The sequence below is a fragment of the Papio anubis genome, chromosome 10, assembly GCF_008728515.1.
Source record: "Papio anubis isolate 15944 chromosome 10, Panubis1.0, whole genome shotgun sequence".
NCBI lineage: Eukaryota > Metazoa > Chordata > Mammalia > Primates > Cercopithecidae > Papio > Papio anubis.
This window is the reverse complement of record NC_044985.1, coordinates 57,636,402-57,649,689: the sequence shown is the minus strand read 5'-3', so window position 1 is coordinate 57,649,689 and position 13,288 is coordinate 57,636,402. Positions and strand designations below refer to the sequence as shown.

At 37.0% G+C, this 13,288-nt stretch overlaps 1 protein-coding gene across 11 annotated transcripts in view; it reads left to right on the top strand.

The window, feature by feature from the left end:
- The window catches only part of SP3 (Sp3 transcription factor), a 59,420-nt gene that overhangs the window by 5,442 nt on the left and 40,690 nt on the right, over positions 1-13,288 (top strand). For all 11 annotated transcript variants that reach the window (XR_002516158.2, XM_021923718.2, XM_021923719.2 and 8 more), the window contains exon 4: positions 4,892-6,251. Coding sequence is in view for 10 of the 11 variants with exons in the window: in XM_021923718.2 (XP_021779410.1) it covers positions 4,892-6,251 (1,360 nt within the window). In the remaining variant the exon portion in view is untranslated. The remainder of the gene's footprint in view (positions 1-4,891; positions 6,252-13,288) is intronic.

The window sequence follows — 13,288 nt, the reverse complement described above, 5'->3', positions numbered from 1 at the left end:
TAGAGTGCCTTAGTTACAATTTCTTACCATACTAATGCCAACATTCATGTTAGTTGGTGTTTTGTTTGTTTTTTGAGAAAGTCTCGCTTTGTCTCCCAGTCTGGAGTACAGGTGCACTTTTACAGCTCACTGCAACCTCAACCACTGGGCTCAATTGATCCTCCCACCTCAGCCTCCCTAGTAGCTGAGACTACAGGCACATGCCACCACACTTGGCTAATTTTTGTATTTTTTGTAGAGATGGGGTTTCGCCATGTTGCCTAGGCTAGTCTTGAACTCCTAGACTCAAAGAATCCACCTGCCCATGTTTTGTTTGTTAGTTGTCCAGTAAGAATATTAGGTACTGAGAGAAACACTGGTGGATTTTTAATTTAGTTTGTAAACTTATGTAGACATAAGTTATGTAGAGAATTATCTTGCTTCTAAATCAAATACTAGTTCTCGTCTAGGTTGCCTGTTTTAATTTTTTTTACTTTTATTTTTTTGAGACTGAGTCTCGCCCTGTCACCCAGGCTGGAGTGTGGTGGCGGAATCTCGGCTCACTGCGACCTCCGCCTTCCAGGCCCAAGCCGTTCTTCTGCCTCAGCCCCCGAGTAGCCAGGACTGCAGATGTACACCATGCCCAGCTAATTTTTGTCTTTTTAGTAGAGGTGGGGTTTTACCATGTTAGTCGGGCTGGTCTCGAACTCCTGACCTCAAGTGATCTGCCCACCTCAGCCTCCCACAGTGCTGGGATTACAGGCATGAGCCACCGGCCCGGCCATGGTTGTATGTTTTTAAATCTCCTTTTCTTCTTTTGTTTTTGTAGTGTTTCCAGTAGTCTAACATCAAACATTTTTCATACTTTTTTTTTTTTTTTTTGTCTCAGATGATTTTCTAATTTATTCTTCTCCCATTTGGTATTTAGTGTATTTCATCTCTTTAGTGGTATATTGGTGATGAAATTTACACATGATGGTGCTTTACAAGGCTTTGTACTTTTGAAATATTTGGAGCTGATTCATTGTGGAATTGTGGAAATAGGTTTAAAATTGGTTTAGACTTTTTCATAGAAGGCTCTTAATACCTCAAAATTTGTTTTGATCTGTTCTGTCATTGTGTTTGCAATGATTTTAAAGTAAAATAACTGTTCAGTAAATATATATAGATCTTACAGAGTGCCGGGAATTGTGCTGGGCATTTTAGTGGATGGTTTTCAAATCTATTCTCATAATCTTAGCAGTCACAGTGATCTTGGGATTGCACAGTGCTCAATAGTTTATAAAACTTAATATTTTTCTTCTGGTTCTTATGACCCTGCAAAGTAATGTTTTTCTGGTTGTTCACATGAGGAAATTGAGTTGCTCTAACTCACACAATTCCACAGTGTAGTCAGAACTAGAACTCAGTTCTGAGCTCTTTTTTTTCTAGTGTAATATATTATTTGTCGAGTGTAGTTTTGGCATAATTAATCTAGTAGTTTTCTGATTGTGTTTTTTCCATTCCATTTAGAAAATAGGGTAGTTAGCAAATTTTTTACAACTGCAAATTTATTATATTGAAAAAGTCCCTTTTCTTGCTTATTTTCCTTAAATTATCTGTTGCTTTTTTTTTTTTTTTTCCCATCGTTGTGCTTCACAGGTATTTTAATATATGGTTTTCATTTCAGGCTTATTCAGAGAAATTCAGAATACATCACTTTGCTCTAGGTTTAGAGATTTTCCTTCAATTAATGGCCTGACTTGCTGGGAAAAATGGCACTACAGTTTATTTTTATCTAGCTTCTGGAGAGGGGATGACTTGGGCAGTATTTACTCAGATTTGTCATTTGAGTAGCTGTATTTATTTTCAAGGAATTTCTTGATAGAAAGCTGTTCAATGATGGTTGAATATCTGTCTTTATTACTATTTTGTTAAAAAAAAAACTTTACATGCTGTAAATTTGACTTTTTTTTTTAAAAAGAAAGTAAAGGGGACATAATGCCAGTACTGTAAAACTAATTTGTGTCTGAGTTACTATATTCTTTGATAAAAGCTCAATACTTGTAAATTTTATACCGGTCAGAAAAAATTTCAGTGGATCCTCCAGGCGAGCAGTAACCTTAAGAAGATAAAGATTGGATTTTAGACACCCTTTAGATTTTAGTATATAGGTTTAAATATTTGTAGTTGACTCAAAATGCCAAGAGACTGAAATGAAACATTCATCACTGTAATGTTAGGAAAGGTGACTTAACATTGTAATTTCTATACCAGATTGAAGTTGCAGAGTGACATGTGACTTTAATGTCTGATGCTTCGTTTTAAAATTGTTTAGTAAGTACAATTTGAGTGTATTTAAGACAGATCACTATTTTAGTTCAGGCCTAGAGATTTGTATTGGGTTCCACAATTTCTCAGCCTTTAGTGTCTCCTCCCTTTCTTTTCAGTCTCCTTCACTGAGTCTTAGTTTATCTTTATAAAACACAGATGTGATTGCACCACTCACTTGCTTATAAACCTTTTATAGCTTTCACTCGCTATCTACAGGATAAAGTCCAAACAATTTAGTGGGATCTGTGAAGCCATTTGCAAGCCTTGATAAAAATGTCTAGTCCTGTTCCCCATTGTTTTCCTCTATGAATATGAGCCTTTTTGGGATCTTTTCTTCAATTTCAAACTTCATATTATTTTTTAGGGTTTCTTTTTGTCTGTGATTTTATTGTTTCTGTGCCTTTATTAGTGCCTCTTTTTTTAACTCACTACAGGGAAATCTTATATTCTAATACTACTTTAAAATACATTTATATGAAATCTTTTTTCAATCTTGTATCTTCCACAGAGTGTTTTGATCATATGACTAGTCTGTGCTACTTTTCACATTGTATTAGCATGGATGTGTGTATGTCTGCTTGGATTGACAGTGAACCATTTGAAGATTGGGATTGTATGTCATGGGTTTACTCACATGTGTGTTTCATCTTGGTAAATTACTTTAAAATATTTGAATTTAGTCATTTAACTGTGGTTCATCCACTGAAATAACTAACTGTATATACTTCTCAACTATGTCTTCATGAAAATTAGGTAATGAGTTTCTTTAAGAAACTTATGATTTTTTAAATCTTATTTGCATTAAGTTTTATGGAATGGTTTATGTTGAGATAACTGTGTATGTCTTAACTGATTTTTTGGTCATAGATTCTCACTGAGAATATAATGAAACCCTAGATTATCTTTCCCTCAAATTGTATTAGTACTTTGTCAGAAAGTTGGCATGCTGTTTTAAAGGGCTTCCAGTGCTGGGCTAGATATGCTTATGTTCCCATTGTCTAATGAGATATGGAGTTACTGAAGTCACAGGTAGATCTAGAAGGAAGTAGGAGAAGGATGACTTTATTTTGATGATAAATTACATAGGTCTTATTCCCTATCTTTGCCATTGGTCTTGGGGGTAGGAATGGCACAAACATGATCCGGTGTTTAAGGGCCTGGGTTTTGGAGTTAAGCTTAGCCTAGTTTTAAATCCTGTCTTGCCTATTTGATAGCCATGTGATTTTTGTCCCTCAATTTTCTCAGCTGTGAAATAGGGATAATACCTATCTCATAGGGTTATTTTAAGGAGTAAATTACATAATTCTGTAAACCCTTCTCATAGTACTTGGCATATAAAAGAAAACCTTAGGCCGGGCGCGGTGGCTCAAGCCTGTAATCCCAGCACTTTGGGAGGCCGAGGTGGGCGGATCACGAGGTCAGGAGATCGAGACCATCCTGGCTAACACGGTGAAACCCCGTCTCTACTAAAAAAAATACAAAAAACTAGCCGGGCGAGGTGGCGGGCGCCTGTAGTCCCAGCTATTCGGGAGGCTGAGGCAGGGGAATGGCGTGAACCCGGGAGGCGGAGCTTGCAGTGAGCTGAGATCCGGCCACTGCACTCCAGCCTGGGCGACAGACCAAGACTCTGTCTCAAAAAAAAAAAAAAAAAGAAAACCTTAAATGTTAGACATTATTGCTATTATTCCCTTGAGAAAATCTACTCTTGGACATTGACATGTAGGGTTTTATTTCTTTCTGTTTTTCTACATTGGATTTTTTCCAATCTTGCCTAATCCATAAACTATGGGGATGGTAACTGAGCTGCTAGTAGGTCCAGAAGCATACAGACTGTGGCTTTACCTACTATTCTAAGTTTGCAGAAGAATGCCAGGCATATACCAGAATACAAAAGATATATGCCAGGCGTTCTACTGAAAACTTACAGTAGTAGGTAAAGTCACAGTGTGTATGCTCCAGCTTCTAATTCTAGAAAAACCTTTCAAATTGGGCTATGTTGTCATGTAGTCACAGGACAATGACTTTTTCTCATTCAGTTTTTTTAACATCTTTATTTTTCAATAGTTCATGGAAAAAGTAAAGAGTTTGATAGCTTAATGGAATAGCTCTAGCAATGAGTTTACTTCAGAGTATGTTAATAGATGCCACAAAAGAGTAGATTTCATTGTTTGGTTTTAGGTTTATAGCAATAATAAATCTTTTCTAACTCGGATGACTTAACACACTTTGCTAATGTTTCCTTTTTATACACAAATATAATGCACCTAATTTAGTCATAGCTATCTCCACTGTTGTGTTTTGTGTTTTAGCTATGTAGTGTTAGAGATCATAGATGCGGGATTAGAAGATTGGTCTGTGGTTGTGATGAACATTCTGAGAATTTTTTCTGTCCCACTCAAATAGGATGAATTGTCTTTGCAATAACAAAACTAGAAGTGATAATTGTAGTTCATATAGTACTGCTACTGTATTTGAACCCTATTGTGTTTTAAGATAAGTTGAATTTTCAGGTAGTAGGATTTATACCAGTTTTTAGAATTTTTTGAGGGTTGGTTTAAATATACCACAAATACATCACGTTTTTGTTTTCTTCATCCAGACAGGTGATTTGGCTTCTGCACAGTTAGGAGGAGCACCAAACCGATGGGAGGTTTTGTCAGCCACACCTACAACTATAAAAGATGAAGCTGGTAATCTAGTACAGATTCCAAGTGCTGCTACTTCAAGTGGGCAGTATGTTCTTCCCCTTCAGAATTTGCAGAATCAACAAATATTTTCCGTTGCACCAGGATCAGATTCATCAAATGGTACAGTGTCCAATGTTCAATATCAAGTGATACCACAGATCCAGTCAACAGATGGTCAGCAGGTTCAAATTGGTTTCACAGGCTCTTCGGATAATGGGGGTATAAATCAAGAAAGCAGTCAAATTCAGATCATTCCTGGCTCTAATCAAACCTTACTTGCCTCTGGAACACCTCCTGCTAACATCCAGAATCTCATACCACAGACTGGTCAAGTCCAGGTTCAGGGAGTTGCAATTGGTGGTTCATCTTTTCCTGGTCAAACCCAAGTAGTTGCTAATGTGCCTCTTGGTCTGCCAGGAAATATTACATTTGTACCAATCAATAGTGTCGATCTAGATTCTTTGGGACTCTCGGGCAGTTCTCAGACAATGACTGCAGGCATTAATGCCGATGGACATTTGATAAACACAGGACAAGCTATGGATAGTTCAGACAATTCAGAAAGGACTGGTGAGCGGGTTTCTCCTGATATTAATGAAACTAATACTGATACAGATTTATTTGTGCCAACATCCTCTTCATCACAGTTGCCTGTTACGATAGATAGTACAGGTATATTACAACAAAACACAAATAGCTTGACTACATCTAGTGGGCAAGTTCATTCTTCAGATCTTCAGGGAAATTATATCCAGTCGCCTGTTTCTGAAGAGACACAGGCACAGAATATTCAGGTTTCTACAGCACAGCCTGTTGTACAGCATCTACAACTTCAAGAGTCTCAGCAGCCAACCAGTCAAGCCCAAATTGTGCAAGGTATTACACCACAGACAATCCATGGTGTGCAAGCCAGTGGTCAAAATATATCACAACAGGCTTTGCAAAATCTTCAGTTGCAGCTGAATCCTGGAACCTTTTTAATTCAGGCACAGACAGTGACCCCTTCTGGACAGGTAACTTGGCAAACGTTTCAAGTACAAGGGGTCCAGAACTTGCAGAATTTGCAAATACAGAATACTGCTGCCCAACAAATAACTTTGACGCCTGTTCAAACACTCACACTTGGTCAAGTTGCGGCAGGTGGAGCCTTCACTTCAACTCCAGTTAGTCTAAGCACTGGTCAGTTGCCAAATCTACAAACAGTTACAGTAAACTCTATAGATTCTACTGGTATACAGCTACATCCAGGAGAGAATGCTGACAGTCCTGCAGGTGAGTCTTAAGTTATGTCATGCCATAAATAAAGTCAGTGAAAATACACAGAGGGAAATTTTTTGCTTCAGGTATTTATCAGCGTCAGGCTTACATTAGAAGTAATGATCAATGTTTGTGTGAAAATATGTTTGTATGAAAGTAGACATCAAAGTAGCTTCCAAATTATTGTTCTTTGAAAGTTTGTAGTTTTTGACGTTAGGGATTCATTTTTCTAGTATGCCAATTACATTTATAGTTTTTTCTTAATTTTTTATTTGTTTTGACATTTGATTGATTGATTCAGGCATTATAAAATTTTTATTTGGCAGGTAGGCTGTCTTGGCCTTAGTGTAATGTGAATTAAAAATTTTATGCATTATATTTGGTTGAGGAGTCAGGTTGGTACAGTGAAAACATGGTACAGGGAGTAAATATGCCTCAGCCACTTGCTAGGTGTGTGATTTTGGCCTGGTTATTTTTCTTTTGCAAACTCGGTTTCCTCGTTGTCTAAAATGGAGGTGTTGGACTAGGTAACTGTCTAGGTGACCTTCCAGACCAAAAATTCTTTGATTCTGTGATAGTGGGCATTACATTAATGTTAATTGTGTTAGAAGTAGTTGTCAATAGTATTAGTAGACATTTCAGAAGTCTACTCTTGGAATGTTGTATAAGAATTAAATAATAAAGTTTAAAAAGAGATAGTGTAATTTTTACCCTATGAATGTTGTCTGTCTAGATAACATTTGATTGAATGTTTTGTTGTGCAGTAAGTCCTGAACTTTATTACTTTAATTCTGTTTTGTATTTGGATTTCTGTGGAGATTGTACTATTAACATTCTTTCACCAGGTCAGTGATTCTAAACTCTTAAAAGTGGGACACTTTAACTGAACTGATTCACATAACTCCCATCACCATTTAAAGATTATCTTTTTTCTTTTGATAAATTTGTGATACATGCTTAGAAAATAGGAATGGCCTTAGAACCTCAGATCTGTATTTGGAAATCCTGTAATTGCATTTGAGCCTTCTGAAGCTGTGATGATTTTTTTTAGGGGTTGGGATTAGGATTTCTGAAGCTGGTTTAGAGCAGTGGTTTTTTTGTTTTTTCTCTTTTTGAGATGGAGTCTCGCTCTGTCACAGACTGGAGTGCAGTGGCGTGATCTCAGCTCACTGCAACCTCTGCCTTCTGGGTTCAAGCAATTCTTGTGCCTCAACCTCCCAAGTAGCTGGGATTAGCTCCTGAGTAGCTGGGATTGCAGGTGCATGCCACCACGTCCAGCTAATTTTTGTGTTTTTAATAGAGATGGGGTTTCACCATGTTGGCCAGCCTGGTCACAAATTCCTGACCTCAAGTGATCCCCCCGCCTCGGCCTTGGCCTCCCAAAGTGCTGGGATTACAGGTATGAGCCACTACTCTGCTCTTGGCCTAGAGCAGTAGTTCTTAAAACGTGATCTGTGGACCATTGGATATCCCTGAGACCGTCTGAGAGGTCCTTCTTATCAAGCTACCCTAAGAAATTACTTGCCTTTTTCTCTGTGTTGACACTTTCAGTGGTGGTGGTAAGACTGCTTGTGTCTTAGCGTAAATCAAGGCAGTGACAGCAGACTGTAATAGTTGTTGCTGTATTCTTCATGACCATGCACTTGCAGTTAAAGAAAAATCCCAGCTTCACTCAAGAATGACCTTGATGAACAGTAAGAAAAGATATTTACTAAATCTTGACCCTTGAGGGCTGCATGTTTTTTAAAAAATAATAGCTTTATTGGGATATAATTCACATACCATAAAACTCACTCTTTATACAATTCGCTGGTTTTAACTGTGGTCATGGAGTTGTACAACCATCGTCACTATCTAGTTTTAGAGCATTTTTATTACCCCAAAAGGAAACCCATACTCTTTAGCAGTCACTCTTCATTCTCTTCCCCTCAGACCCTGACAACCGCTACTCTACTTTCTGTCCCTTCGGATTTGCCAGTTATTTCTTACCTGTAATTGTACAATATGTGACCTTTGGTGTTGTGGTTTCTTTCATTTAGCATGATGTTTTCAAGGTTCATCTGTGTCATAGTATGTGTCAGAACCTCATTTCTTTATATGGCTGAATACTATTCCATTGTATGCATATACCACATTTTATTTATCTACCGATAGACACTTAGGTTGTTTCCACTTTTTGGCTTTTATGAATAGTGCTGCTGTGAACATGTGTGTAGGTAGCATTTTGTGTGGAAATGTTTTCTTTTGGGTATGTACCTGGGACTGGATTGCTGGGTTGTGTGGCAGTTGGGTTTAACTGATTTTCCAAAGAGACCATACCGTTTTACATTCTCATTGGCAGTATGTTGAGGGTCCCAGTTTCTCTCTAGCGCCACCAACCTTTTATTGCACATCTTTCTGATTACAGCCATCCTAATGGGTATGAAGTGGTATCTCTTTATGGTTTTGGTTTGTAGTTACTACTACATGTCTTTGTAGTATTCTTTGTGATGAAATGGGAAATACGCTTTAATAAAGCATTTTTACTGCATATCAAAATAAGAATTGTTTAAAAAACCACTTTTTTCCCCTCAGTTATGCAGTTCTGTCAGTTGCAAGCTGAACTAGATGCTGTTTTCATCAAATATTATTTTTACTTGGAAGAATGACTGATAAACTGGTTTTGAGATTAATGTAGTTAAGTGACAGATATTTCCTCAAAAAAAAAAAAAAAAAAAAAAATGAGCCTGTCATGTGAAGGAAAAAAACTGGAAACCGCTTGCTGCTGATGACAAAATTTGCATTTTCCAGTGAAAATTAGAATTTTGAGAAACTCAAATCTATTATGAGCTTGATACCTTCTTAATACTAAATATTTTTCTGATGAGATGGGTAGTGATACTGACAGCTTTTTTGATATTGTATTTTAATGAAATGTGCTAACACTTGGAAGATCTGTGTGATAGTTCAGTGAACCAGCAGATTTCAAATGACCAACTCATTATATTACAAAATTGTGTATGGGTAAAAGATCCATTCAAAGTGCAAGATAGACCAATAACAGTATAGAAAGTTTACAGTAGTGTCAGGTTCCACATTTGTACTGAACTTTAAGAAACTGCCACCTTTAAATTTGGTGTAGTATTCAAAGAAAACCCACAATTGGCTGAAAGGGTACTAAGTTATTCTTGCCCTTTCCAGGTACATATCTGTGAGAGTAGATACTCTTCATAAGCTTCAGCCCGAAACATGTATTGCAAGAGATTGAATGCAGGAGCAGATCTGAGACTTTAAATGTCTTCTTTTATTCACTCTAGACATTACAGAGATTTGTGAAAATGTAAAACATAGTTTTTTCATTAAACTTTTTTTGTTGTTTTGAAAAATTTTTCATAAAGTGTTAATTTATGTTAACGTAATGGATTTATTTTTGAATTAAATTTCTGTTTATGATTCAGTAAATATCAGTTTACACATATACTACATGAACAAAAGTTTTTTGTGAACGTCAGTAATATGTAAGTTTGGAAAGGAGTTCTGAGACTTAAAAGGTTTGAGAGTTAGGTGACAGATTACTAAAGACATGAAAGATAGTTTTTAGAAACCAGTTTTTAATGTGTTTACATAATTAATGTTACAGAGTTCTATAGGTGTTAGAAAAATCTCTAGAAACTTTGATTTTTGTGGATTTATGTTGGTCATGAAATGATGTTGTTATGAAGCACTAAGTTCTTCAGTCAAGTAATTTCTTTTCAAATGTTACCAGAATAGAAACACTGTATGTATTTAATACAAAATGGAATTTTATTTTATTGAATGGTGCTCAAGAAAGGTAAAATAAATACTCCAGAAAGCCATTAAATTTGAATTTTGTCCTGATTTTAAAGGAATGGGGATATTATTTGAGAAAGTAAAAGTTAAAGCAAGTGAGAATAAAAATGCTGGATAAGACATAGCATATTTAGTAATAAAAATCAGGAAGTTTTCATTTTGAGGGTATAAACTTTCTCTTGGTATACTTTCTAATTGGCAAGAAGGGAGATACATTAAGATGCTTTTTCTCACCAGAAAATCAGAGCAAAACATTTGTTTCAGTGTTACGTGTAGTATGCCCAGATGAAAATGCTGAAAACTTTGACATCCTTGGTTTGCCCCCCGACCTTTTTTTTTTTTTTTAAAAGAGACAGGGTCTCTGTCTTCTAGGCTGAAATGCGGTGCTGTGATTATAACACATTGTGATCTCAAACTTCTGGCCTGAGCCTCCTGAATGTGTAGAACTGCAGGCTGGCACCACCATGCCCAGCTAAGTTTTAAATTTTTTGTAGAGATGGCATCTTGCTATGTTGCCCAGGTTGGTCTTGAACTGCTTGGCACAAGGAGTCCTCTTGCCTTGGCTTCCCAAAGGGTTGGAATTATAGGCATGAGCTACTGTGCCTAGCCTGTACTGTACTTTTGATAAGCATGACATTTATGTAACAATTTCCCAAAATAAAGGAGAAAGTACTTACTTACTTATTTATTTATTTATTTTTTTAAACCAGGGCTCTGGAATTTGCCTTTTTGTTTGTTTTTGTTAAGTTTAAAGGACCCCTTTAATAAAAATGACCTCTACTCCAGCCTGTTTTAAGCAGTAAGTCTGCCTTTGGTCCCTTCTTTTTTGGGGTACTTTTACTACTCTTTATCCTTTCGAAACCAAATCTCCATCTTCCTGGAAACATCAGGCGCCTAGCTGAAACCCTGCTAATCTTACATATATCTGTCCATTTGTGGCTCACTGAGAAAAGCATGCTGCTTTAGGAAACTTTGTTGTTGTCTCATTTTTACTTTATCATTGCTGTATATTCGAAACTGGGTAAGAGGAGGCAAAGTATGAATGTATGTATCTTTCCATTGTCAAAATTTTCCCCCAATTTAAGCCAAGACTTAATTCAGTCTCAAATTTTAGCCCTCTACCAGATTTTGTTTTATCTAAAATACAGTTTATCTTTCAAGACTGGGCACATTTAAAATGGAGTCAGGTGTTTGAAGTTGGAAGAAGAGTTTATAGAAGTCATGTCTTCTTAATAGCAAACAACTTAATGTTTAGAATTCCCCATTATTCATGAAAAACTGGACAGTTGCAGGTTAACTGGTAGCTGTCTTTTTGTATTAGAGAAAATAGAAACCTTACAAAAGGTAGGATTTTTTTTTTTTTTTGGAGACGGAGTCTCGCTGTGTCTCCCAGTCTGGGGTCGGGTGGGGGGACCTCACCTCACCCCAAGCTCCGCCTCCCGGGTTCACACCATTCTCCTGCCTCAGCCTCCAGAGTAGCTGGGACTACAGGCGCCCGCCACCTCGCCCGGCTAGTTTTTTGTATTTTTTTAGTAGAGACGGGGTTTCACCGCGTTAGCCAGGATGGTCTCGATCATCTGACCTTGTGATCCACCCGTCTCGGCCTCCCAAAGTGCTGGGATTACAGGCTTGAGCCACTGCGCCCGGCCCAAAAGGTAGGAATTTTTAACTTAATATTTAAGTTTTTGTTTTTTTTTGTTATACTTTAAGTTCTAGGGTACATGTGCACAACGTGCAGATTTGTTACATATGTATGCATGTGCCATGTTGGTGTGCTGCACCCTGTAACTCGTCATTTACATTAGGTATATTTCCTAATGCTATCCTTCCCCCCTCCCCACATGCAGAAAAGCCCAGAGTTAGATTCATTGCTGAAAACAAGAGCCTGGAGTAGGGCTCTTTTTTGTTAAAGGGGAGCTACGGAAAGTTGTTGCTGTTGTTTGTTATCCTGAGGTATGACTTAAATGAAGATTTACAGAGATGAGACGATGATGCAGGGAAATAGGAGGACATCAGCACAGTCTTACGACCACCACATATGAACCAGTTTGAACCATTGAACTGTTAGCTGAGTGTTTCGATTTGTGATATAGCCAGTATTACTACTTGGAAGACTTATATATATGAGTTCTGGGGCTTGCAAAAATGGCAGACCCATAATAGTAATACTGAGAAAGATAGAAAAAAATTATATTCAAGATGATCCTGAAAACCTAAATTCCAAAATACATGAAGGCAAAATCTATGAAAGATAGCTGATAAAATCAACAATTAGGAGATGAATTCATGTCAGATTAAAGAAAATAAACCATTCTGTTAAAGATTTTAAAAATCAGTATGCTTGTAATTGTCAGTGAGATAAAAGAAGCAATAGCATCTATAGAAAAGAAGTGAAACAAAAACAGTAGATATGAAAAAACAATCAAATCCTGGATATGAGAAACACATTTCATTGATTCTAAGACACATTTCTGAAATTGGGGTGCATCTTGCAATTCAAGACATGTCAGTGTTTCTGTCTCTTTTTTTTTTAAACTGGTAGTGCTTTCTCTTAGATGAAATATAAAAGTTTTTCGGGGAGAAAAAAGACAACCTTTAGAATGGATTGAGCAAATAGTAATATACTGAGGAATTTACCCAGAATACCACACGGATAATGAACGAGCAATTAAGACATGGAGGATAGATTGAGAGCCACCAGTGTAGAAATTTCAGAGAAAAAGAATAAAGTGAATGGCAAGAGAAGCAACGTTTGATGAAATAATGGCTAAGAATTTTCTTGTGTTGAAGAAATATAATCTACAGATCAAGTTTTATTTCAAGTATGTAGATAAGTAGAAATAAGTTCATCTCTGACTTAAACTGAAATCACAGACATTACAGAGATGTTACATTAACATCTTAAATGTTAACAGAGAGAAGACAGATTACTTACAAGGAATGATAGATAGCCCAGCCAAGCATGGTGGCTCATGCCTGTAATCCCCAAAAAAATAAAGCCAGGTGTGGTGGTATGCACCTGTAGTTGTAGTTACTGGGGAGGCTAAGTTGGGAGGATTGCTTGAGCCTGGCAGGTCAAGGCTGCAGTGAACTGTGATTGTGCCACTGCACTCCACACTGGTGACAGAGTGAGGCCCCGTCTCAAAAAAAAAAAAAAAAAAAAAAAAAGGTGTATCTTTCTTTTTAGCCACACAGATGTCAGAAGATCATAGAGTAGTATTCAGAGTGCTGAGAGAAAATAA